The sequence below is a fragment of the Mugil cephalus genome, chromosome 16 (genome assembly GCF_022458985.1).
Source record: "Mugil cephalus isolate CIBA_MC_2020 chromosome 16, CIBA_Mcephalus_1.1, whole genome shotgun sequence".
Classification (NCBI taxonomy): Eukaryota; Metazoa; Chordata; class Actinopteri; order Mugiliformes; family Mugilidae; genus Mugil; species Mugil cephalus.
The window spans coordinates 4,431,082-4,457,444 of record NC_061785.1 but is presented as its reverse complement, the minus strand read 5'-3'; the positions used below and the strand labels follow the sequence as shown (position 1 = coordinate 4,457,444).

Below are 26,363 nucleotides of genomic sequence, written 5' to 3'. Positions count from 1 at the left end.
CACTAACACCCCATAAACTTCTGCTCATACATTTTCATTTCAGCACGAGAGATCAATTAAGTTCAAGCGAGAAAACGCACATTACCCCCTTTTTTTTATGTTTTGTTTTGTCTGGACTGGACCTGCTGTGTGTGTGGAGGATAATTAAGCTTTTAGACGACGTTCTCATTGAATTCTAATGAGGAATAATGTTTGATAAATATATTGTAATGCGTCATCATACCCATCAGAGGGCACTATTACGATTGATTAATGACATGACAAAAAAAAAAGAAAGAGAAAAGAAATAATCCTAATAGGTGCCTGGTCTCAGATGGCTTCCTCTTTCGATCTGCAACTCCATTGCAATGCCACTCTCTAGAAAGGCAGCGAAATGTCAAGGTTTAAATGTTTTTCCGACGCTGGAGGTAGTGAGCTTAGAGAATACATACAGTGGGAAGTGAAAGTAAAGATGAAGGTCAGTAGTCTTGTATTACTGGCTTTTTTTTTTCTTTTCCCCCACATACGGTCAAGCTTTGTAGAAAAAAAATCCATATTAGTCACATATCTTGATATTATAATAAAGGATAAACACACAGAGCCGAACATGCAGATGCAGAGAGAGAGGGGTGCAGTATTGACGTTTTAAATGCAACTGGATACGCGACTCAATATCTGTTTTGTTTTGCAAAAAATGCCTGGGTGTGGTGTTCAGTCATTTTCTGGGCATGAAAAGGCTGTTTGGGGATTGGCTTTTTGAATGCTGCATGAAGTAGATTCATCACAGCAGCCTCAATCTCTGTGCAGAGTACGTTTTCCCCTGGGAATGCAACCCATAATTTTACACAGGACTTCTGTTTTTCCCAAATCAAAAAGGCACATGATGTGATCTTGATTTAATGTCAGTGTAAGCGCAGCACTGATCAGAGTCGTGAGGGCGTGTTTCTAACGAACGAAGGCTGGTATTACCGTTAGCAGTCCCTCGTCAAGAGCAGATTTACACTCATTTATGAAACATCAGTAGCATTCCTGAGAAATTACAGGTGGGCCTTTTTTTTTTGTTTGAGTTGCCAGACACGCTCAAAGCTCAGAGCTTTTCAGTCTCAGGTGCCGTCCGTTCAGGACTGCGCAGGACGTGTAGCTGTTAACGTGTAAAGTGAAACGACACCGGCGAGCATCTGCAAATGGTCTTGTCATTTCTTTCATGGCCCCCACACACACACAGACACACCCCCAGGGTAGGACCAAAAATTATTACAACATGTGAACCAAGCGGCAACCTCCAGGTCTGAGCAATGAAGTCCAAGCGCAAGTACAGTTCATCGAGTGGCCACTAGAGGCTCCAAAAGGGAGTAAATCCCCATAGACCCCCATGTTAAAAAGCCCAACTTTACAGCATTATTAAACAAAACGATTTTGGTCTCAATAGTTAATTTCACTATTCATGACAACTGTACGGGGGTGAATCTTTTTCTAACTTATTTGTTTATTCTTTATTAAGGTTTTAAATTCTGCATAATTAAGGGCGTTCCCACCTTGCGCTAACAGGTAGCGGAGAGTCTCAACGTCTGACACGACCCCCCACGTCCATATTTGGAATGTCCGCATGTGGGTGGAGTAAAGCTCATCCGACTCCGCCCACTTCAGGTTTCATTTTCGAAGGTTCAGAATCCAGCGGTTGACGTCACAATGGGTTCGTCTGTAGCATAAACAGTCAATGATGTGAACGCATCCACGCTTTAATTTGAAGTGCGTGCGGATCCGCTTTTGTGTTCGGTGTGCATCCATTCATCAAACCTCCCCATCTTGTGAAATTAAATTCCCGCCGTCACTAACAGGAGGTGTCGAGGAAAGCGCTAAGACGCTCTAGTCACCTGAAATATTTATATGTGACATGTCAGTGTTTTACGAAGCTTAGTGGAGTGAAAGGAATGGGTCAGTGTTTCCCTGTAAACTGCTGCACTTCAGGAGCCATTTCACTCATGTTTCACACATCTATTACTCGAGTTTCTGGATTACACACATGCTTAGCAGGTCTCCAGGGTAAAGAGAAGGGGGGTTCTCCTTCATCTATCAGATGTTTGAGTTTCACTCGATCTTTTGGGGAATACTTTTGTTTAGCGCCTTACCCGGATCAATATCAATCTGCTCTCTGTGTGCGTTCGGCTGTCCTGTCTTTCTTATCCTCCCCTCTTTCCCCCAATCGTCTTTTCCATCTGTATTTATTTTATGTATTTATTTATTTATTTTTCAGCCTGCAAGTGCAATGGCCATGCAAATGTGTGCCAGGTGCTAACTGGCAAGTGCTTCTGCACCACCAAGGGGATCAAAGGAGACCAGTGCCAGCTGTAAGTACACAGGCCGCTCACATGCTCACACTTTGCACCCGGGTCATTTTTAATATAACTGCATAACCCGTAGTGGCCTAAATGTTGCTTCTGTGACATCACAGTTTAAGATATCAATTATAAACATTTAATTTTGAATGAAACAGCTGGCAATTGTTCTGGTAGTTGACCAACCGAAACATGTGGCGGTACTCTCATAATTTGCTAATAGCAAGTTTAGTATTGGGCTTGTTTCCCCTGGAAAAAAAGAAGCTAAATGTGAGATTTTCTTTCCCATGTTCTAACTAAAATCCACAGGTGATGTCAGTCAGGAGTGACTCTCTAGGCGGCTTGTCACCGTCTAATCACTTAAAATGCTATTTACATAAGTGCACTCTTCAGTTGAGACCTGAGAGAACAATAATAATAACAATTATAATAGACAGAAATTGGAATGTCTCAAAGTATAATAAATATTTCACTTAAGTGAACAGATCAGATAATTATTGCACTTGGGAATGTCATTGGAGTTGGATGTGATGTGATGAGGTCGGGTGGGGGGTTCTTTGTGTGCAGGGTTATAAATAATTAATGTCTTTCCATTAACGAGTTAATAGTTTGGGTTAAGGTAAAACATACTCGCTGCTCTTTACTGACCTAGTTGACCGGATAAATATCTGGCAGGGTTTAAACATGGCCTCTTTTTAGTCGAATAATTATTTGGGCGTCGCTCGTTTACCTCCCTTGTCCTTTTGCTATCTATAGTACCTTCCTATTTGCTAATTGCAAGTTTAGTATCGGACTCATTTCCTGCCAAAATAAGACGCGGGAGACAGAAGCCAAATACGAGCTGTTCTGCCCCACGCCACGAGTGAAATTCACAGTGTCTTTGCATTAATGAAACGGTTTTGGGTTAAAGTAAAGCGTATTGGCTGCTCACCGCTGACTGTTTGCCAGACGAATACCTGGCAGGGTTTAAAATCTGCCTCTTTTCAGTCCAATAATTATTTGGCAGCTGCTGTCTCCCTTATCCTCCGCCTAACCAAAAAAACGTGGTAGCACTCTGCTAATTTGCTAATTGTATTTTTAGCATCGGGCTATTTTAAGGGACACCTGTTTTGACAAGTGAGACAGCAAGTGAATAAAAAAACAAAAAAAGTGTGTTAATGATGATGATAATAATGATAATAATACATTTTATTTATAGGCACTGTTAAAAACACACAAGGACACAGTACAGAGTAGAACAGGGTTGAAATACATAACACAAAAGCATTAAAAACTAAAACATGTAGAGAGATTGAGTCGGGGTGGGGAGGCTCGTTGGAACAGGTGGGTTTTGAGATGGGATTTAAAAATAGCCAATGCATCAATATGGACCCCATGGTCGTCATGTGGGCTGGAGGGAAGGTGTTGACTATGTATAAATATTTCTGATATGTATTTATGAACCTAAAACAAAATCAAGCTGGTGTCGCAATACTGTAGTTTTTAAACATGAACACAGACACATGAAAATTAGACTAGAACAAGTCATCTTGGTTCATGAGATTTAATGTAATTGGAAAAAAAGACTGATGTCTAATTATTGCAGAACATCATGATGGACGGTAGGTAACTAACTTTCTTTTTCATCAAATAGCAACTTACAAAATTAATGCTTCTAACTCCAAATATATTTCTCTACGCAGTAGATGAGCGGTTTTATGTGATACATTTGTCTCCCATCTTCACTTGGTCGCTTTCACAGATAAGTAAAAAAAATAAGTATACACCTTAAATGTTAAATGGAAATTAATTTGATTTGGAGTCATGACATAACTTCAGACTTCAGCTAACCCTTTGTTTTAATTAAATAATGGGATTCATCATGATATGAGTGATTCATTGCAGTGATTTTCATGCCGCGGTTATGAACACTGATTTTTTTTTTTCTTGAGAGAAGCCGCTGAGTTGGGCCCCGTTTCTTCTCGTGTCAAGTCTCGGCCTCCTACGATTCGGTGGCGCGGAAAACTGAGAACGGTCGGCTCACATTATCGGTCAGAAACTCCAGTTTCTGCTGATGCGACGGATTCCCCTCAGCGTGGGAGGGCCATCTCCTCTTAGCTGTCTGCTTTCCCAGTTGTAAGCAGAATACTCGGGTGTTTTTAATACCCTTAATGCAGTAAGAGTTAAGGAGGGGTCAGAACAGAGGGAGTTCACATGCAGTGCATACACACCAACACACCATGCAATGATTTATTTATTATTTTTTTTATCTTTAATATCATTTATCACTGTGTCCTTATCACACATTTATTTAAATGAATTTAAAAAGATGTCCTTTAAATTTGTCTAATGACAAGACTTTTGAACTGACATCCTTAAAATCCGCATTAAATCAAATGTGAATGCTTTGATATATTTTATATCATAAGTCTTGCAATTAATATCAATTATACACCAGTATCTGCCACAGCACTGGTTGTAATTTTCTGCAAAAAGTATTTTAAAATGTCGACTGACTCATCTTGCACTCGGGGGCGTGTACTAATTTTGCGTCAAATGAAACGCCTCTTCAATTGTTCATGCTCCTCCCCTCTTGGTTTAGCTCTCACCCAGATGTTTAGAGGAGAGCGTCATTCCTAGCGCTCTTCTTACAGGAAAATGTCAGGAGAAAAAAAAATGTGCACCGTTAGCCATTTCATGGGGTCTTTAAAGATTGATTGCTGAATATTGTAGTAAGTTTTATTTATGCTTTAAGCCGGGGGTGTTCAACATATTTCAGGCCTTTGACACCCACATTGTTGGAGAGATTAATTAGGGACCTCCTACCTGTTATATATGTTCTATATTAAACTCGGCCTAGTGCCATTTATAAATATACATTATTATTATTGTTATTATTATTATTTTGCATTCAGTAATGGCATGTTCCTTATCTCTTTACTGAAATATGTTGGATTCATGTGGGGGGAGGGTTAAAAATATATAAAAAATGGCTAATCAACCAAAGCCTTTGCAGTACCTCCATGGAACCCCTAGGGGTCACTGTTGAAGACCTACGCTTTAGGCTGTTTATTTTTAAGTTATATTCATTTAATCAATTTTAGGTGTATTAGTCGACGGGCTATAACTGATAAAAACACTACTCTGTAACACTACTAGTGCTCCAAAACTGTATAAAATAAAAGTGAGATCCCTCTGAACCCTCTATCCTTACCGTCAACCTTAAAGTAAATAACTGACGCTTAACAAAAATGTCACATTGACTTGCTACCAGATGGAAAGCAGCGCAGTGCAATCCAGAGCAGCGCTTGGATAGCAGGTGGTTAGCAGCTGATACAAACAACTCATTTCCACCCTGCAGAATCAGAGCGGAGTACCAGAACAAGCCAGGCGCAGACACAGGCGAGCCAATCACCATCAGCCATTTAGAGGGAGCATGTGCCCGTGCAGCTCCGGTGCCAGCGTTGGGAAGGTTGCTGGAACCTGTCACTGATTATCAGCTCAAACATCAGCCAGCATCATAAACCTGCAGAATATGTTACAGAATGTAATTAGATTACTACGGTTAAGTGTAATCGCGACATCAAAAATACACTTTCACATTAAGACATGTTCGCGTAAGCTAATTACCAACATGTGGGCATTGTAGTGTTGGCAGCTCTTTAATTTTCTGGTTCTTATGACATGTAAACACTGTCAGCCACTTAACTGCACCCTCCCCAGTAACCCCTTAAACAAAGACCTCCACACAAGGACGCTGTGTCTTTCCACCAAAGACGTGCACACGTTCACACGGACATGCACCACAACCAGCGATGCCATTAGGACCTCTAAATAATAGCTGTGCTAATGAAGTGAACGGTGCATCCGTGCAGAATAGAATTGTTTTTCAAATACAATTGACGGGGTCTGCGCTGTGTTACAGGGATGAGTCGAAGGAGGGGAGTGAGGAAAATATTTTTTTACTTATTACGGTGCCCATTTCGGATGCCTACACTATTCAGAGTGCTGCTCATGCCTTGGTGGGGGTACACGTGCCTGCACGTAGCCTCTGTCTGCATGGGCGTTACGTCGTCTGAGTATTCACGAGCACAGACAAAGGTTTCAAGTAGGGTGTAGATCGAATTAAGATACAGTGCGAGGGGGTTGCCTGAAGTTCGGATGTGTGCACGGATGCATGCAGGTGTAGATTAAATTAAGATACGGAGTAGAGGAGGTGCATTATGCTGATGAGCATGTGGGTATATCTGGGTGTTTTGCCAGCTGCAAATGCCAAGCGGCTACAATGCCCCTGGAGTGTTGTTCTGTGAGGTTCAAAAGCCTGTGGCGGCATTTGTCCCGTGTCCTTTGTGCTGTGGTAAAAGAGCACTCTAACCCGTCCTTGGCTGTTTAACATTAATGCTGAGAGCGGCAGAGCTGGCTCCTCCCCGGCTAAGAGCCCTACCCCGATATATATTCAGAATTTGCTGGTTTGATTTGTATGCCTTTATGCACTGTGGCGTAGGAACAGCATATCTGACGTTGTTATGTGACATGCACCAAGGATTTGTGGCTGATAGTAGATGACAAACCAAATAGCTTTTGACATCTGAAAATATTTGGCTGTCCAAAGATTGTGCATACCCTTAGACATTTTGAGTGTTTTCGTGCGTTCTTACCTCCAGCCCCATGATCCACTCAGATCCACTACTCAGTCCAGGCATTTTTTAGAGTGATTGAATCGGGCTTGGTCTCCAACCAAGTCTGATCATTTGTAGTTATTTATTTTAGGTCTGCCATAAACCAAAACCACGTCCCTGTGGCATCAAAACGTCTTCTTCTGATTTAAGGCGGTTGGCTGCCAATAAAAGCGTCAAGGAGAAAAATATTAAAGAGGCGGTTGGGGAGTTTATGGCGTTGGAAGACCAGAACATTTCTGGCGTGTGGAACGCAGGTTTTCTGGAGATAAGGTACGAGCTACCTTCTCCACACTGCATTAACTTTGACAGCGCTGTTTACTGCACTTAATCTAGTCACACAGAGCACACCTAATCTAGGAGAATACAAGTAAGATAAGAAAAGCCTTTATGAATTTCTAGAGGAGGAAAGTTTATTTTCAGATCAGATCAGGACTTGGATCGATACTGAATTTTAAAAGATCGGTATGGGATCAGGGGAACAAAAAAAAAAAAAAAACATGCCTGCAAACATCCCTTAAATGAAGTATACAAGTCAAATCATTGGAATAGAGATCACACCAGCAACTTGACTTTACCAACAGAGTCAGGCCAAAACAAATACTCACAACAGCTTAAGCTACAAATGGGATTCTACATAGATGTCCTGCAGAAAGGACATAAGTGAATTGTCCTTGGCGAAGTCAACAATCACATCAATGTTTCTTCCAACTGTGTGACAGTAGAGCAGCCAGAGGGCCAATGGCACTGTCAAAACCATCTAAGAGAACAGGGTCTCTAAATAATATAATTTCACTTCTGACATTCTTTCTTTCTAAAATGGAAATCAAATATTTTTCAGAGAGTTCTTCACAATTTTCTTGCAGAATTTCCCAGAAATGTGTGTCACTTGTAGGGTGCTTTGCTTTCACTCTTCTGTCCAGTTAATCACAAACCAAAGTCTAGAGACTGGGTCATGGTCCACTCCATGTTTTCAAACTTTCCATCGTGTTTTTATCCCGAGGTAGTTCTGGTTTAGCTCGGACTAAAGATTTGGGTCATTATCTTGCTGTAGGATGAAGCCCTGACCAACTATACCAGAGGATACTGCGCGTTGTTCTAAAGCTTTTGACCAGTAGTGTGTATAGGAGCATTGCTGTTTCATGTTCAATTATATGAGATGAAGATACTTCAAAAAAAAACAACAACAACAACAAAAAAAAGCAGACCACAAATGCAGCACTTACAATTAAAAAAGAAGGGGAGCCAAGATAGATCCTTGAGGGATGCCACAAGATGCTTGAATGTAATTGGAGTCATTTAGAGAGAAGAAGAAGAAGCTGATGGGATGAGTGGGACAACGTCTTCAAGAAAACTCAAAAGTCCAGTTGCTTTTATTTTTTTTTATCTTTTTTTTTTTTTTTTTTTAGATATACCAGCTCATTAGAGCAAGAGCTTCATAGTTGATCGTTGTTGCCTCTTCTCAGCAAAGGTTACACACTGTTGCTTTAAAGCTGTTCAGTAATTATTAAAACGTGCCCTCAAGTCGTCGTTTCAGTCTTTTTTTTTCTTTATTTTTCCAGATTTGGAAGGTATTTCTTCCTGATGAAGCGTTGACATGTGTCAACGGTGTTTTCTCCATCCTCATCTGACTGACTTTTTTTTTTCCTCACTGCGTAATACCTTCCGTGGTGATGCCGTCTGTCTTGTGAATGCAAAATGCCACAAAACAGCCAGTACTGAACTATTCTTAGAGCCAGAGTCATCCTAACATCACTGACAACCACCACCACCACCTCCTCCTCCTCAGTTTGTGTTTGTGCGTCGGCCAACTCATCTCTGTTCACTCTCGCGGTCCCCTCCGGCTCCTCGACACGGCCTCTGATACTCACGTTCTAAATCAAGTTTAATTGGTTGTCCACGAGATAAAACGTCCGTGAGACACAATCAATACGGCCGCAGATACACAACGCTGGAATTGCCGTGTGACGTTTTTCACTTTTCTCGGTGTGTGTGCAGAATCACTCGCTCCCGTTTAATCCGGTAAATAACCGAACACGGATGTAGTTCAGAGCCAACAGTTAAAGGATCGGGACACGGTGGACGAATGCATTTAAATGGAGGTAAAGAACCATGCAGCCCAGCGAACGTTGCCATATGTTCCTCCAACGCGCTCACACATGCTTTGGGAACAGTCGATGCATGTTTAACAAAAATGATTTTGCTTGGCAGCTCTTCAATTAAAAGTCAGACTATTCTGCCCGATGCCACAACATCGCCGTTGTTGTTTACAAGCTGTTTGCTGTTAAATTGCTGTGGTCTGAGCAAATTAAAAGGAACCCACTCATAGTCGTCCGTTTAAAGTGCTATTCGGGAAATGTATTAAACCGACTGGGACATTGTTGAGAATGAAAAGATTATTTTGATTCATTTCAACCTGCGTATTTTGGAAAAAAAGGGAGGCCCATGCTGTCTTTTTACTTTTAAGGAGAGCATGTAGCGCATGCAGTGACAATCAAGACATTGTCCATAGATTGACTAAACACCGATCAGCCACAACATTATAACCACTGACAGGGGAAATAAATAACATTTGAACCATCTTGTGACAATTCAGTGTTCTGCTGGGAAACTTTAGGACCTGACATTCATTTATATGGATGTTATTAAGACATGTAGCACCCACCTAGACCGGACCAGACACCCCCACCCCAAAGCAATGACACTCCTTAATGGCAGTAGGATGCACATGAAAAATGCTTTAGGAACAACTCAAAAAAACACTTTAGAACTTTACCACAATTTGTTGACCTGGCCCCCAAATTCAACAAGTTAAGTGTCTGTAGGATGATCCACAGAGGCCCCTCCCCTCAACCCATAGGACCCAAAGGCCCCCCCACTAATAACATCCTGTTTCCAGACACCACAGGACGCCCTCAGAAGACCCATGTCCATTCTCTGATGAGTCACAACTGTTTTGGAGGCACAACGGAGACTTAGACAATTTTAGGAAGATGGTCATAATGTTATGCCTGATCCATGTGTTAAAATTGTCTAATATACAGTGACATTCATTGGTTGTTTGTAATTTTGCTTTCACATTTTGGTTTTAGAATTATGCATCTAAAAATAAATTATAATAATTTCTAAGTGTTGTTTGCTCTGAGGCCTTTTGTGGGATTATTTGTGATCAGGTTGAGGGGATGTAAAGTTGTGTCACTGCGCAACTTTGATAAACAAAAGTTTAAAAAAAAATCTAATTAACTTTTCCAAACTATCAGATTATTTCCTTTCTTTGTCAGAAGTAGCAGACTTGATGAGGCGCCAACAGCAGGAGCTAATGCGCTGGCACTTTTGGCGTACACCGCCCCCCCTCGATAAGAGGCATTCTCGCTCTCAATCTGTTAGCACTCGTCTTCATCTTGTTCTCTCCTCTCTGTTTTCTTCGCTGCAGATGTGACTCAGAAAACCGTTACCTTGGCAATCCACTCAGAGGAACCTGTTACTGTGAGTAATTCTCCACTGGACAGCTACTTGCTGGAGAGACAGCTCATATGCACTCAGTCACAAACACCCCCTTGATTATTCTTGGCTATTCTCTCTCAGTCTCTCCCTCTCTCTCTCAGTGCTTTTCCTTCTTTTCTTTCTGCCGCTCTATCTCCCCCTCAGTCTCTACACTTCCTCTCTTCCGCTCAGGGCAGATGGAGCATTTTAGCACTTTGGCACCAGGGGCGCTTGTTCGGTGACAGAATGACTTGTCGTGAAAATGTCAAGTGCATCAGAGGGAGTGAGTGATTGAGCTAATCAAGGAGACGGAGGAGTAAAAAATTCTCCACTTGTCTACTCACTCAATCATGCACCTACTCGTTTATTCATTTAGAAAGTTGACTAAATGCCGGTTCGACTTGTAAAAGTGAAAGGGGGATTCGCGTCGAGGTGCGCGGCGATGGAAGTGGCTGCAATTAAAAAACGAGAAAGGAGAAGCGTGGATGTGCCGCGCGGTGCCGAGCGGCAGCACATCTGCGCCTCTGTTCCTGTGTATACTGTACATGCTGCTGTTTGTGCTTTGACGTGTTTGTTTGCATGATGCGGTGTCCTTCACGGTGCTGCAGTACTTAGCGATTTGTTATCTGCCTTTCAGCACTCTGCTACTGACAACAGAGCCTTTGCCAAGGTTTTTGTCCCTTTTTTCCTGTTTCTTTTTCTTTTTTTTTTTAAATGCACAGCCTGACAGCGGGCTCAATGAGGGAGAGACTAAAAACTAAAAAAGCCTCAAGCTCGTTTTAACCTCTGGACACCGCCGGGACTCGTTCTTGAGTTCTGCTACGCGGCGTTGTAAACACGGGACTCCTCGCTATCTAAGAGGCCGCTGAGCGTAGATTAACGCGGGGCACTCGTGGCGACATTATCCGGCTACTTCACAGTGACGTTAGTGAGTGCGATTCTGAGCTTATCTCTAGTTTTCTGCCAAACCGTGCACGCAGGTAATCGGCTGTCACACGCATTTATAACCACCAACAACATCTAATGGGCTCGACAACTTTGTTCGTTATACAGACAAAAAGTTTTTTGGATCCGGCAAACGCGAAAATAGATATTTTTTGGCATAATATGACAATTCAATGATAATTTAATGGTTTATTATTCAAGGTTTCTTCTGACGGTGGTAGTTGTACTTGTTTCGTCTTCTTTGATGTGTAGTGGTCTCAGGTTAGTCTCTGGTCTTTTTACCTAAAGGATCCAGGAAAAGAAATAACTCCTTTCTTTCCTCTCCGATGCTCTAAACCAGACAACCTCCTGATTGACTACCAGTTCACCTTCAGCCTCATCCAAGAAGACGATAATCACTACACTGCCATAAACTTCATGGCCTCACCTGAGCAGGTAACTGTATTTCTGTCGCAGCTTTGCCTCCCTCCAAGGTGGGAATGAAATACAAAGTGGCTCAAAACCCCCGCGACGCTCCTCGGTTTATGGAACGACCCAGTGGCCGGATGGAGGCAAAAAAACGTGTCCGTGCAATAAAGTCGTTCTATATATACGACAAGCTTTGCTGGGGTTTCGGTCACTTCAGGTAACTCCTTCAAAAACAATTACAACTCATCAGACGGGCCCAGTTTAGATTTAGGAGGTGACACGAGGGACTGACAGACCAAGACAAGAAGCATTCAGTGTCCTTCAATCAATCCGGCAGAATGTTTGTCCATTTTTTCTGTGTTTAGTTTATTTTCCATCATTAAGAGTTGTTGGTACTACGGCTTACGTTTGGTCACTATTAACACAAACCTTAGCGGCGTTGCAGTCATGTGTTAGAACAATCAAAGTACATTTGCCCCACCAAAGGTCCCTCTCATGATGGGAAATAACCTACCCTGAAGCAGGAGCTAAAAAAGACTTTTTAAAAAAAAAAGTGCTCCATAAAGACCTGGGATTGTTTTCAGTCCCTGCAGCGCAGACGCACAAAAACTATGACACAGTTCCTGTACTCTTAAACGAGTGCAGCATTGTGTCATATTTCACGTCTGACTGGCGTGGCTCAATAATTAAGATTGATTATTATAAAGTGACACTTGGGAGTGTGTGAAAGCGCCCCACAATTTGGTTTGGATTTTCAAAGCTCTTTACATCACGACTGTCATCTCATGTTCAGCTACTCTAACGATGCGTTTATGTTCTTCACCTAAAGGCAAACAAGAACCTGGACATGTCCATTAATGCATCCAACAACTTCAACCTCAATATCACGTGGTCGGTGGGATCAACAGGTAGTTGTGTTTTTTATTTACACTTTTAAGGTTTATTGTAGAAATGTTAAAGTTTTGTTGGTACATACGAGTCATTTCTTAACCATCATGCATCATTAGGGACTTTTTTGTCAGTCATTTTTGGCTGTGTTACTGCATATGGCACATTTTTCCTCCCTACACAAGCTTTGAAATTCAAAAGAAATTCCAATAGGTCAATAAAGGACTGTTTTTTTTTGTTTTTTTTCTGCATAAATCTCTTAAAACACTTCAGCACTTTATGACACTGCCAAAAATTCAATCAATTTGAGGATTTTGCCCTTTAAATGCCAGTTTGATTACTTAATGTCACTGTTGTTTTTTACAAAACATTTCCCATTGTCCATAAAACTAATGTTGGGGGACTGGGGCATTTTCTTTTAATCTAATGCTCATTTTTATCTAAAATATTGACTTGAATCCATTATTAGTTTTTGCGAAGCAGCAAATTTAAAATTTAGTACAAACTGGAGTCATTAGTGGACAAAAATGTCCCATTGACTCCCATTATAACCACTTTTTGACACATGACACAATATAATCTTTCATTCTGAAATATTAGGGTTTCATTTATGAGGAAAATAACAAAATTCATCATTTTTAGTGTGCAGCCATTTCCCCATTATAGGGCCTATGCATAAAATGTTTATTTCATTAGTTTTTGTTCTTTCTTTGTAAATGCTTGTAAATGTTGCACCAACTGAACCACATCCACTCTACTGCACCTCTCAAACCTGTGTCAATGGTCAAGAACCAAAATCTGACGTTTTATATTTAATCTTTCTAATTAATTTGAAATCTGAATACTGGTTTAAAATAATTTTGACTATATTAGCTATATTTGGATCTTATGTCCACACATTAGAAGGTCACCAAAGCAGATATTTAGAGTATCAGCGTTCCTTCCTCCCTTCATTCCTTCATCTCCACACACACAGACTCTGATTGTCTGAGACTCTCTTTAATTACTCAGGTAAAATAAAGCACCTGCATCTGCCGTCTTCAATCAAATCTTGGATTAAGGTGTTTAAATAGACCAAAATTACAAATTATCCCGCACCTTTATTCTGTCATTTACCCTCATTCCACTTGCTTTAGCTGTTCCTCTGTAGTTTTAATTAAGTAATCACGTAGTTGTGCGCCCTCTTGTTAGTGTGTGTTGTGTCACTGTTGAGTGGATATTATAGGTCCCCTGAGGAAAGACACCCAAGGACACTGCAGTTGTCCGGTGCTACTGTTCATCCCCCCCCTCACCCCACCCCCCCTTCTCAAGTCGTCTGCCACTTTCTCCGTTCCCCCACAACGCTGACATTTCGGAAGCCGCTAAAACACGTTAACCTCCCCGCGCGCCCCACTCCGCCACCTTAACCTTTTTGGAGTACCGTCATTAATATTTGAAGTCGCCACCGACCCCCACCCCCCTCCCTCCCTCTGCAAAGATACTGTGCGTCTCCGAAGGAACGGGAGCCTCTTCACAATCGACGAGAGCATGAAGCGCCTTTGGGTCGGGGAACGGGGGGGGGGGGGGGGTTAGTAGCAGAGGGAGGGTAGCAAAGGGGGGGGGGGGGGGGGGTGATTTCAATTAAGATAAACGTGCTCACGTAGCCACACTCAAGCTGTCATTTTCACTGCTTTTGTTTCAGAGCTGTGGGTTGGAATGTCAATGCTGAGAAGCCACTGACATGAGGAAGAATGAGAAACGAATTAAGATAGATGGAATATAGACGATATTACATGATGGGTGTTAAATCTTGTATATACACACAAGACACATTCACGCTTCAGTCTTGACCATGTTGAAGTTTATTGAAAGAGACGCCCCCCCTCCTCTAATAAAATACTGAACATAAACACAAGTTGTTCTTGTGCAAAACAAAATTCTCACCCTCAGACAAACGCATCAGATGCCGGTGGATTCTAATGTGATGACATGACTCAATCGTGACCTATGTTCGGCAGCGTTTCCGTCTCCCTCAGGCTGCCCTTTTTCCTCACATTTACCAATAAAATGTCGCCAGAGTGCGTTATTACGCAATAAAGCTGCACAGTGCGTCAGGTCAACATTGAAAGAAGTTAAACGCAGTTTAAACTTAACAATAGCTGCTTATGACGACTCTCATCTTGCTCCAAATGTCTCAATAGCGAACCCATTAGTGCATGAATAATAACAGCTCTCTGTGTCTAAAGGTGCTATTGTGCTTTCTTTCTTTTTCATTTTTTTATTTTTTTTTTTTCCCCAGCTGGAACTATCTCCGGAGAAGAGGTGCCCATTGTGTCTAAGACAAACATCAAGGAGTACAAAGACAGTTTCTCCTGTGAGAAGTTCACATTTAGAAGCAACCCCAACATCACTTTTTACGTCTACGTCAGTAACTTTTCATGGCCCATCAAAATCCAGGTAAGGACTCGGGCTCGTCGAGTCGACAGATAAACCGAACCGCTGCCGTGCGTCCGTGTCGTCCTCGTTGCACGTTGCTAACACGATGTGCAGCATGTGCACAATAATCTATAAAGATCGTATTTATGGAGGAGAAACCTCAGCCTGACGTGCATAAAGAGAGAGCAGGAGCAGCCATCTTTGCAGATGCACCATTGTTCCTGAGGGTGATTTCAAGTGCACTTTATTGTAATTACAGATTTAATGAGCGATAGTTAGCGTGCATAGGTGCACAGCTGCTTTTTTGTGCATGATTTTTTATTTTTTAAAGTAAAGCACACATTTCTAAACCTCTCGCTTTTGATTCAAACATACAACACCAAAAAAAAAAGAAAGAAAGAAAAGAAATAGTCCATTTGCTTTTAGTTGTCTCAGGGTTTATGAAAGCGACAATGATGATGTTGTCTCTTGAAGGCAATAAAATTAGATGAGGCTCGGGGGCCGCTGTAGCCCTAATGTGACTGATTGCGACAAAATGACAGACGGAGACTGGTGATTAGTGATTAGTTGTATGGAAAACAGTGAAGTTGAGGAAGAAAACCAGGCCAATACACTTAGGAGGTGCTTCTTGAACCGTGATTTTTCTAATTAGACCAGCTGGAGAACGACTAACGGAATATAGCTAACAAAATATCACTTCATTTCCATTCGATTGCGCATGTGTAATCCGCGTGCGGTTCTTACAGGATCTGGCTCTGCGGCGACAATCACACAGCTCGTTTAGGCAAAGGAGCAAAAGCTTCTACTGAGAAATGTGATACAATGCGATAACAATTTTCACTCCTAATAATGGGACACAATACCCATTTTGCTAATTAGTCCTCTCCCAAATATCGATTTTTGTACTCTGTCCCACCCTTTCACGGGGCTGATGAGAGGACCACCTTGGCGTAATAATAGCTCTGGGGTCAGTCCATCTGTGGAGGTGGCTCGGTAATAGTTTTCTATTAGATTTCCCAGCCAACAGTCACTTATTTATTATGGACTGAGCTGTTAAAGCAAATAGCTTTTGTAACAGGATAAGGTCTCTCTATTCTTGCTTGCCTTTATGATGCAGAGAGTGTCAGACCCGGATAGAGATAAGGCCGAATTTGCACTTATGAGCTATTGCATTTATGGTTTCGAAGCATTTAAATGTAGACTGAGATAGCAAAGAGCTGAGATTATTTCTATGACGTCGCCACATGTCGGTGTAATAGCGATCCGACGGGCCGCGCCGCGTAATAAAAGTCCTCTCGCGACGGGAGAATGTTCTCAAATGATGCAATTGATCGCGCCGAGGTGGATGAATTGAAATTAAATTAACCCTACACGTATTGCTTTGACCTCGTATCATGTGAAAAGCAGGTTTGCAAGGACTACACAGAACCGGCCCGTTCATTAAATTAAAGGCGGCAGAACATCTGTGCGGAGCGTGATTTGGAGGTCGCGTTTGCCATGTCAGTGAGCATCTCATTTCAGATCAGTGATTCTCATTTTCTAGTTAATAAGGTTTGAAAATCACAAAGAGGGCAGAGGTTTGCAAAGGTGATGGAGTTGTCAATAAGGAACAATAGTCGAGTGAAAACTCTGTTCCACTGTATAATCTGAAAGCACATTCCTCTCCTGATTTTTGAGAAAAGCCAAATATTCGGTCGCCTGTATCTTTTCAATTACCAACGCAATTTAGGAATAGTTTTCTGTTTGTTTTGTCACAGGCAGAAAGCTAAATCAGAACATAGCTCTATCTGAAATTTAGCAGAGTAATAAATATGATACAAATAATTCACCTCTGAAAAAGCACAGTTGTGTGTTTTGGCCCAACTTTTATGCGTTGCCAATCGGAGGCTTAGTACTGCGGCAGATGATGTTCTGTGTGTAAATCAAAGCATCCGTTGTAGATAATGACTTGTCACCGTGATGTGGTCTACTGTAAGCAATTTATCTGCCACGGCTGTGTGTAGTCTCTCTTCTAATGAAGATGAAACATAGTTCTGACCCATTATTCGCCGACTGCGTCGCCTTTTCGGGCATAAACGCAGAAAAACACAAGAATTACAAGTGTTATCTAAAATCTAAATCAAATCAATATTTGGTGTTTTTCAAACCAGCATCAAATCTCGTTGGTACGCTTGCCAAAAGTCAGAGATTTTGGAGTCAGTAGTCAGCCAGTGAAGCGTGCAGCAGATGAAAAACACTTCAAGCTTATTCTTGTTTGAAATCTGAAGAAGTCCAACAGAGCCATCAGTTCTGAAATGACAGAAACCAGTGGGACCCAGGTCCACCCATCTACTGTCTGGAGATGTCTGGCCGGAAGTGGTCTTCATGGAAAAGTTGCAGCCAAGAAGCCAACTCTCTAAAACAGAGGACCTACGGTGCAGAAAAATGTCAGCAGGTGCTCTGGACCGATGAGTCAAACTTTGAGATATTTGGCTGTAGCAGAAGGCAGTTTGTTTGCAGGAGGGCTTTAGAGCAGTATTAATGAGTGTCTGCAGGCAGCAGCAGTGACGCATGGTGGAAGGTTCCTTGAAAGTTTTTCGGCCTCATTTCTGCAAATGGAGATTTGGTCGGGATTAATGGTGTCCGCGATGCTGAGAAATACAGGCACACACTTATCCATCATGTAATACCATCAGGGAGGCGTACGATTGGCACAAAATGGATTCTGCCGCAGGAAGACGACCCCAAACATACAGCCAATGTCTTTAAGAACTATCTCCAGCATAAAGAAGAATAAGAAGACCTGGAGGTGATGGTATGTCCCCCCACAGAGTCCTGATCTGAGCATCATGGAGTCTTTGATTGCACAAAGATGCAGAACAATTTGAGGACGTCTACATCCACAGAAGATCTGGAGTCCGAGATGTTTGGAACAACTTAGTAGCCAAGGCCACGTAGAAGAATTGATGCTGGTTTGAGCATTTTGCACATCCACTTTTGAAAGTATTCTTAGTTCACAGCATTTTTTTACAGCATCGTTGCCGTAGGATAACCGCGGCTCGACCCGTAACTGCACTCCAGATCTGTCCAAATGATCGAATTAATTCTGTCGCCTCCTGGCACAAACTCTCCGCCTCGCTTTTGTCTTGCTGCACCACATTCAAGCAGACAGCTTCAGTAGAAGGACCTCCAGAGGTTATTGTCAGTGACCTTTCAGAGGGTCCACTTGGTTCTTAATGTCTACTTGACCTGCAGACACCATATCACGTTAACCCCTTTGCAGTGTCACGCAGCGGCTGGGGGAGCTCAGTCAGACTTCACTAGATTTTCTCTTGGGTCGAGCTGAGCGTTTTGACCGTTCAAAGAAACGGTGGCAAACCTTTGCAGATGCTTTTTTTTTTTTATTTTGTTTTATTTATTTCAGCCAGTAAATGGGAGGATTAGATGTACCGAGATTCCAAACCAATATCTGAACCGAGGTTAATCTTCTTATACATTTGATCCGGTTAGATATGAAGTGCAATGCTCTTTAGTGTGCTCTCAAGAAAACAAAACTATGTAGTGAGGACTTTCTTTTCCAGATACTTGACATCGGGTCTGTGAAGAGTCTCAATCATCGCATTCATGGTAAAGCTAAACAACAGCCATCTGGACTCGTTTGAAGTATCTTGGAGACGTTTCATCGAAGTGGCTTCTTCAGTCAGAGCTCGACGATCTCTAGAAGACACTCGCCTTAACGTGAAATGCCTTCAAGAAACCTCAAACAAGTCCTTTGTTTTACTTTACATCGGTTGGTTTGTGGATGAGTGCACGTCTGACGAAAGTACCTGGAAAATGTTGGTATTTTTAGGATTCTTTGTCATTTCAAAGTCACTTAACCGACACACTATTTCCTTTTTTTCTGGTTCTGATGATAACCTGATGTTGAACGAAAGTCTGAATCATCCAACAAAGCTTTTCACTATAAATGCACTGTTCAGTTTTATCTGGACCAAAACCACCTCCATTCTTTGGCTGATTGTTTCAGACTCCTAAATATAGCTTTGGGTCATATGAAAACCAAATTAAAGCCTTTGTGTCTGTGTTCATACAACTTTGCACCAAGATTTTGCCTCGTTCACATATTTGGTCGTATTTTACAGTTACCATTAGCGTGTTTGTCATCTTTTCATTGTGTCCTTTCCCTCGAATAGATCGCCTTCTCCCAACACAACAGTATCATGGACCTCGTCCAGTTCTTCGTGACATTCTTCAGGTAAGTGTATACAACCTAAGTAAACAAAACGCTTTAAAAGCGTTCGTCAGTCACCAAACATTGTCCTTCACAGCTTTATTCCCCACTCTCGCCTCTCAGGGCTCGTTGAGTTATTTCTTTTAACCAAGTGCATGTAAATGCGCCTTCAAGGCGGTGATTTTCCTTTTTTCGAGAGGCAAATGAACTGCCAGTTGCAATTTAAATAGGTGCACATTGCTCTGCAAGTGCCATGTAAAGAGGAGGCGTGGGCCATCAAGATATGAGGGGCCCTTAATGATTTTTTTCATTGTGAGAGCTTTGATGGAAGTCTTTCATCACTGAAATTCTCGGAACGAGTCAATTGGGCTGTTTCAAAAGCTCATCGATGTCTCAATGAATTAAGAGGATGTGAGTACGATTGCAAAATTTATGCTTCAACTTGCATATTGGGACTGTTTTAAAAGCTTTTTCCTATCAGTGTCTTAATTATTTTAGTCATACCTGTTGCGTTATGAGGCTCTTTGATCGCAGACGAGATGCAGGCGAGATGAGGGGTCAAAGGTGTGGACGGTAATTTCTTTACTTAAACACTGATAGTCACTGTGGGTTTTCTTTTTAGCACATTCATTTTCTTTCAATTTGTGCTGCCCAGAGTGGCTGATGGACTAAGGTATTATCCATGTAGGTGTCACGGAGGGAATAGAAGACAGTCTTTGCCTGAGGCACCTGCCCATCACGGCACCATCCACAATAACTTACCCGAAAAGCTCAGTTATCTTCTGGCTCCAGCTGATCAGGTTACAGCTGAATAACCAAAATCAGGAATCCCTGCAAGGAAAGGAAAGTGGAGAAGGACAGAGCTTGTTTTATCTGAAATGTGCCTGACAGCTGCTTACATCATTTGCGCGGGAAACTATTTGGCAGACACAAAGGAGCTACAGTTTGGGAGTTTTCTCTTGGAAATGGCTGTTTGAGTGGTAATTACAAAACAATAAGTAGCCATTTTTTTTCTAATTGGAAAAAGTATTGAAACCCAAATCAGCCCCAGCTTTCCCTGGTTTTTGTGCATCTTTTTCTAGTGTGCACCATTTTTCCAAGCAGTTTGTCTGACGAACCTTCGTCTGCATCCTCATGCCCAGTCCTCACTGACCCATAAACCCAGGAAAAAGAGATGCAATCACAAGGAGTCGTGCGTGTGCGTGTGAGAGATTTGAGGAGGGATGAACCTGCAGGAAACATAATCAGCCTGATGACAAAATGTCAAATCACCCCACAGGGTTTCTAAACCTCCTTGTACGTGAGATAGAGGGTGTAGAAATGACAGCGTGACTTTTCTTTCTCTGTTGTTTTATCTCCTGAGTTTATTCTAATGTGGGTTCACCTTTTTTCCCTCCAAGAGTATTTTTCCTCCTTATTTTTCTTTGTGATTTCATAAACAATATACACCAGTCAGGCATAACATTATGACCACCTTCCTAATAATGTGTAGGTCTCCCTTGGGCCTCGAAAACAGTAGTGACTCCTCAGACAATGAGCCTTTTGAGGGTGTCCTGTGGTGTCTGGGTACACAATGTTGTTAGTGGGGGCGTCTTTGAAGGGAGGGGAGGGGCCTCTGTGCATCATCCCACAGGTACTTGATTAGTTTGGAGTCTAGTGAATTTAGAGGCCAGATGAAAACATTGAACCGTCTCAAGATGATCGACATTATTTCCTTCTCCTCTGGGTGGTCATAATGTTTTTGGCTGATCGGTGTGTACTTCCACAGTTCTGCTAAGGCTGCTGTTTAGGTACGGTTAATGAATTAGACTTTTTAAGAAACATGCATGAACAAAGCTGTGCACCTGACAACAAACTGAACTTTAAATATGTGTATTTACTTAAAACACAATAGAATTTGTTAGTGGATCTTATTTAGCATTTTTAAGGTGCAGCCTCTCAGACTGCGTTTACATCTGAAGTCTACGAAGCGTGTAGAAAGCAGGTGAAGATATGTATTGATTGTTTTCCCATGTGGTAGCTGTTGCTCTGTGGTTGCAGAAAGCAGAAAAGAAATGCAGCCGAGCAGAGTTCAGATTAAACTTTTAATGACGTCTTCTGTCTATTAAAAACACAATAATAATGCTTTTAGAACGTAATTACACTTCCTGTTTTCTTTCCTCTCGAGTTTTCAATCCATTTTTATTTTTACCTTAAGGAGGGAGAACGTGAACGTAATTCCTTTTATGAACAGAAGTAACAGCAAAGAGGATTTAAGCTTCTCTAGTGTTTAAAATATAGATGACGAAAAAAGCCAAACACATGTCTAAGAGGTTTTCTTTTTTTTTCTTGTCCTCAAATCTCGTTCAAGCCTCCACAACCCTTCCACCGCACTCCCTGTTATCTTCAAAGGTGTCTTAAGATGGTGCAAGTACTTCTAAAAGACTGAAACGGTTTTCCAGCATGTGCACCCGTAAAATAAATTCCATATGTGATATTTGAAGTCAGTCGACGCTTAAAGCCTTTTTCTTTTTTTTCTTTTTTTCTCTCTCACACCTTATCGTCTTCTTCAAATATCCTGGCCAATGGATCTAGCAGGTGTGACAATCTAAAGTTTACATGTCATCAAATTGTCTCACAGTATCAGAGCTCGTCTCTGGTGAAATGTCCTTATTGGATCTTTACAGAAATGTGGCACATCGCTTAATAAGAGGGCTGTGTTTTCTAGATTGAACTAACTAAAACTAAATTTATTCAAAATTGACCCTTGAATATGCACCAACATTATATTACCTACCTGGAATGACTGAAGCCGTCCTTGACAAACAATATCTGACGTATATTTTAGGGTTTTATTTTGGCCTAAGTCCCACCTACTAACCTGGAGGAGGTGGAGCTTATGACCGATACAGCAGCAAACCACCAAGGGGAGCTCCACTTGCTTTAGCTTCACTTTTGAGGAGCCGTTTATGTTTGCTACACAAATTGTGTTGACGTATGCATACTGTCCACATTCCTTCAGTCCCATCTCTTTTTTCAGTGCTCTCCAACGAGGAAAAAACTAAATCCAAATCAATGATTATCTGTTTCCCCTCGCCTTGATTGATTGCTTGTTTAGGCTACAATCCTTCCTCGGAGTGCACATTTTTTTTTTTATATGCAGCATCAGAATCTGTTTTGTTTGTTTGTTTGTTTTCATTGCTTCTGACTGGTGGAGACTGGGAATTCATAGAACCATGGTTACATTCATAACTTTTGGTTTCCCACTCTAACCTCTGTTGCAGAAGCGACTGTATCAGTGCATTTCTAGGTCATAATGATTCTTTGCCATTTATGCCCCAGCTCTGGCACTGTAGCTTAAATATACTACTATATTAAATCCATGATATATATTTTATATCTGATCATTGCCAAAAAACTAACCAAAAATAAAACGCTGATTCCGATTAGCTCTTAAAAAGTCTCTTTAACACATAATCATCTTTACATTCTCATCCGTCACGTGGATAATGAAGTGGAAGCCTACAATCAGTCATATTTTTCTATCTGAGTCGTGCTTGGACCTTCCAGACTTTCCCCTCCACTAATGATTTTACCGTTGGGTTATTAATCGAAGTAATCGGCCAAAATATCCAGTCTGCTGAAGACACGAATGTAATACCTCCTCAAATCATCTGCTCTGTTTTTGTGTGTTTTTAAGTTTGAAGGGAACTTTAAGGATTTACGTCTGTTTTGTTGTTGGACGCTAATAATGTGACATTAAATGGTACTGTGCACTTCGGTTCGTTGAGCTAAAGGAAGTGATTGTGATGCAAAACTTTCATTGTCTGTAAGTTTATTTCAGTAACCGCTCCACTGAGAAATCTTTAAATATCTGATGATTTCCATTTTTCTCTCTTCTTTTCCAACGCAGTTGCTTTCTGTCGCTACTCCTGGTTGCAGCAGTGGTGTGGAAGATCAAACAGACCTGCTGGGCGTCACGGCGGAGAGAAGTAAGTCCATAAAACGAATTCTGTTGACGCGTGATTGTGACAATATGCAATTATCCTTCCAACTGCCTCCATAGAAAGACTGAATGTAAATGTGCTGCTGATGGTGCCCCTTGTTTTTTCCTGGCGCACCATTCAGACAACAATTACTGCGTGTCACAGTGTAAGAGCCGGGTCTATAAAATCTAGCTCGCAAACCGCGTCTAGCTGTGTGATGTTTGTTTAGGCTGGGTTTGATTGAGTGAGGATTGTGATGTGAATTGTAGCTCTATGATGTAAATAGAAAAACATAGAGAGGGAGTGTGGGGAGTGGAGATGAGTAGTGTAGTTTTTATGCTTCTATGTCAGATTTATGCTGCAGGTAAAGGGTACAGCATAGCTCTGCACCCTATGCTCTACCCTTTATGTGCACCTCCTCGGACATTTAACTACATCAGATAGATGTGTTTCCTCATCCATGTCACTTAAGCATCATTTCTACTCGTGTGCTCTTCAGTTTGACTTGCTCTGTAACAAACACTAGTCGGCGCTCTGTCTTTTTTTCCCACTCGGGTTAATTTTTGTTTCTTCTTCCCGTCTCACTGTCAACAGCGGCGACTGTCACTTTCACCGAAATTTCACCCAAGTCGGGTCGTAGAAATCCCTGTATCTCCAGACCTCCTCAGTTAACCTTCCCGTGATGTGTTCTATCTTTATTGAGCAAAAATAATTGATTTAAAATTTGCAGAGATGGAGAAGCAGCTGGTCTGTGTTGATGTAGAAGCCTAAACCGCCTATTAATGATCAGATTAGAACTAGTTATTGTAACTGGCGCATTTTACACATTGTACTTAACCTGCCTGCTAGAAGCCTTACCTTAGCTTAGCTTAGCTTAGCTTAGCTTACCTAGCCTTACCAACCCAACCAGCCAATCAACCAACCCAACCCGAACCATCTACTCCGACTCTGTTGTAAAACATGTATTAGCTCAACGAGAGCTGCTCGGTTCAGTCGCTATTGTCTGAAGCTCCCAGAGACACAGCGGCTTTTGTCTCAGTGGCATAATTACAGAATGATGCACACAGGAAGAACACCCTGGAAATGGTTATCAATGCTTCCAGCGATGAGGGCTAATGATGCAGACTCTGTGCAGATCCACTGCACAAGTATTAAACTGTTAAGCTTTACCTTGCTTTTTGAAAGATTAGATAATGTTAAAAATCAAGTGTGGGACTTTTAGTCAGGAGAGGAAATTTGATTTTGATTAATTATTTAGTCTGTGTTTAGTTACTTGGTACGGTTTAGATCCTGATTTGGTTAGAGAGTGATCAAACGCATCCACCATTTCCTCAGCTACCATGGCAACAAAAGCTGTTTAAACTGTGGTCATTTCAATCAGCAATCGCATGACATACCCAGTGGAGAGCAGTAGATAAGTCATGTGGTTGCTCTCTGAATCTGAGCATGAATCTAAGAATTTGGGTTATTTATAATCTTTCAGATCACTCTTCAACAAAAATGCGCATCAGCTATAGGTCAACATGGTTAAAAATAAATATTACAATAGAGATAAATTATGGTTTTAAGTTTGGTATACAAGTGGAAAAAAGTATGAAAGAAGCAAGTGGAGAGTGACTAAGTGTATGTTAATGATTAATATTCTGTGCTGGTGTGAAAGACGGGGTTGAAAAAGGCGTGGATGAAAAGTGCTGGCAGATGAGAAGATTGGCAGTCAAAATTATAAAAGGGGGGCAAGAGAGATACTGCGCAGGAAATTGAGGAAGAGAGCAAAATGTATGCAAATTCACCTCAGCGCCCTTAACCCAAGCCACACTGGGGTTTGTAAGACCAGCCATCATTTCCATCTTTTCAGAGCGAATCCTGTATTCTCCAACTGGAAACTCTATAGCCGAAAGTTTAATTTGGTGCACCTCCAGCCTTGTGACCCGCGGTCTACTAATAAAGCTCTCACAATTTATTTCCCCTTTAGGGATGACATTGATAATCACAGGATCTGAATTTTATACCCTCTAATTGATATATGAAAATAAACAAGAATGATAGCTGCCATGACTCCGAATCGAGCCTATCCAAAGAATTAAAGTCAATAAAAATTAATGCAAGCAGATGGGCTCCAGCCATTAATATTCTGCTCACTTTGTCTGTCCCCTCTCCCCATAAATATCATCTGTTTGTCGCTCTCCTTTAGCCGTCAGATGAAAACAAATACACGGTTTAATAAAAACCTAATTTCAGCGGATTAAAGAGTTTTTGCTACCACGAACAGTGTTGTTTTATGTGTTTGTGTCTCGACTTTGACTTCACACGTTGAGTTATTATTTATTGATCTCTGTCCTGACATTGGTTTGACCTGCACAAAACTCACATTTTAACTCCATCCCTGGAAGTTTTGACATGCATATGCAAATCTCTAGTAGTCAAGATAAATAACAACACAGATGATTGAAGAAAAGCTCGTATTAAATACCATCATTTATCGATTTTTGATTAAAATAATTTGAGTTAGTTAACAGCTACATGGACATAATGAGTTGATCATATAAACTTTATTCATAGAGCTTTTCATACATAAAAGATGCAACACAAAGTGCTTTACATTAAAAACAACCAAAGTACAAATGTAAACAGGAATTGCAGGGATGTATCATATATTTACATGTTTATGTAACCGTCTCCACTTGTGATCGTATCTTAATGCAAGATCCGGTCTTAAGCCATTACAGCGAAGTCTCATAGCTCGGCTTCCATCTAACAACTCAATCTTATCTTAGCGAATCGGAAATTAAGTTTCAATCATCACTGCGCCCTGATATCCGTATGTATCGATGTAAACTTCAGCGATGCATCCACGAGGTTTCATGGAACCAGTGACATGACCAGTGACACTGGCTGATCCAGCTAGAGCTCTGGAACAAATGCTATGCTAATTCACGTTATTCAAGAAACAACATAAATAGACTTGGGTGTGCTAACACTGTTGGCGAAATATAGACTACAAGTCATTGTAGGCTGCTTATATGGATCTGTATGAAGCTTCAGTGCTCCAATGATGTGGAGGTGATTCTACCAGTCATGT

At 41.4% G+C, this 26,363-nt stretch overlaps 1 protein-coding gene across 1 annotated transcript in view; it reads left to right on the top strand.

Annotated features, from left to right (window-relative positions):
* atrnl1b (attractin-like 1b) overlaps positions 1-26,363 on the top strand; it is an 83,716-nt gene that overhangs the window by 34,400 nt on the left and 22,953 nt on the right. The window contains exons 20-26 of the mRNA XM_047608822.1: positions 2,234-2,327; positions 10,404-10,456; positions 11,739-11,833; positions 12,636-12,714; positions 14,973-15,130; positions 19,282-19,343; positions 23,212-23,290. Coding sequence (XP_047464778.1) covers positions 2,234-2,327; positions 10,404-10,456; positions 11,739-11,833; positions 12,636-12,714; positions 14,973-15,130; positions 19,282-19,343; positions 23,212-23,290 — 620 coding nt within the window. The remainder of the gene's footprint in view (positions 1-2,233; positions 2,328-10,403; positions 10,457-11,738; positions 11,834-12,635; positions 12,715-14,972; positions 15,131-19,281; positions 19,344-23,211; positions 23,291-26,363) is intronic.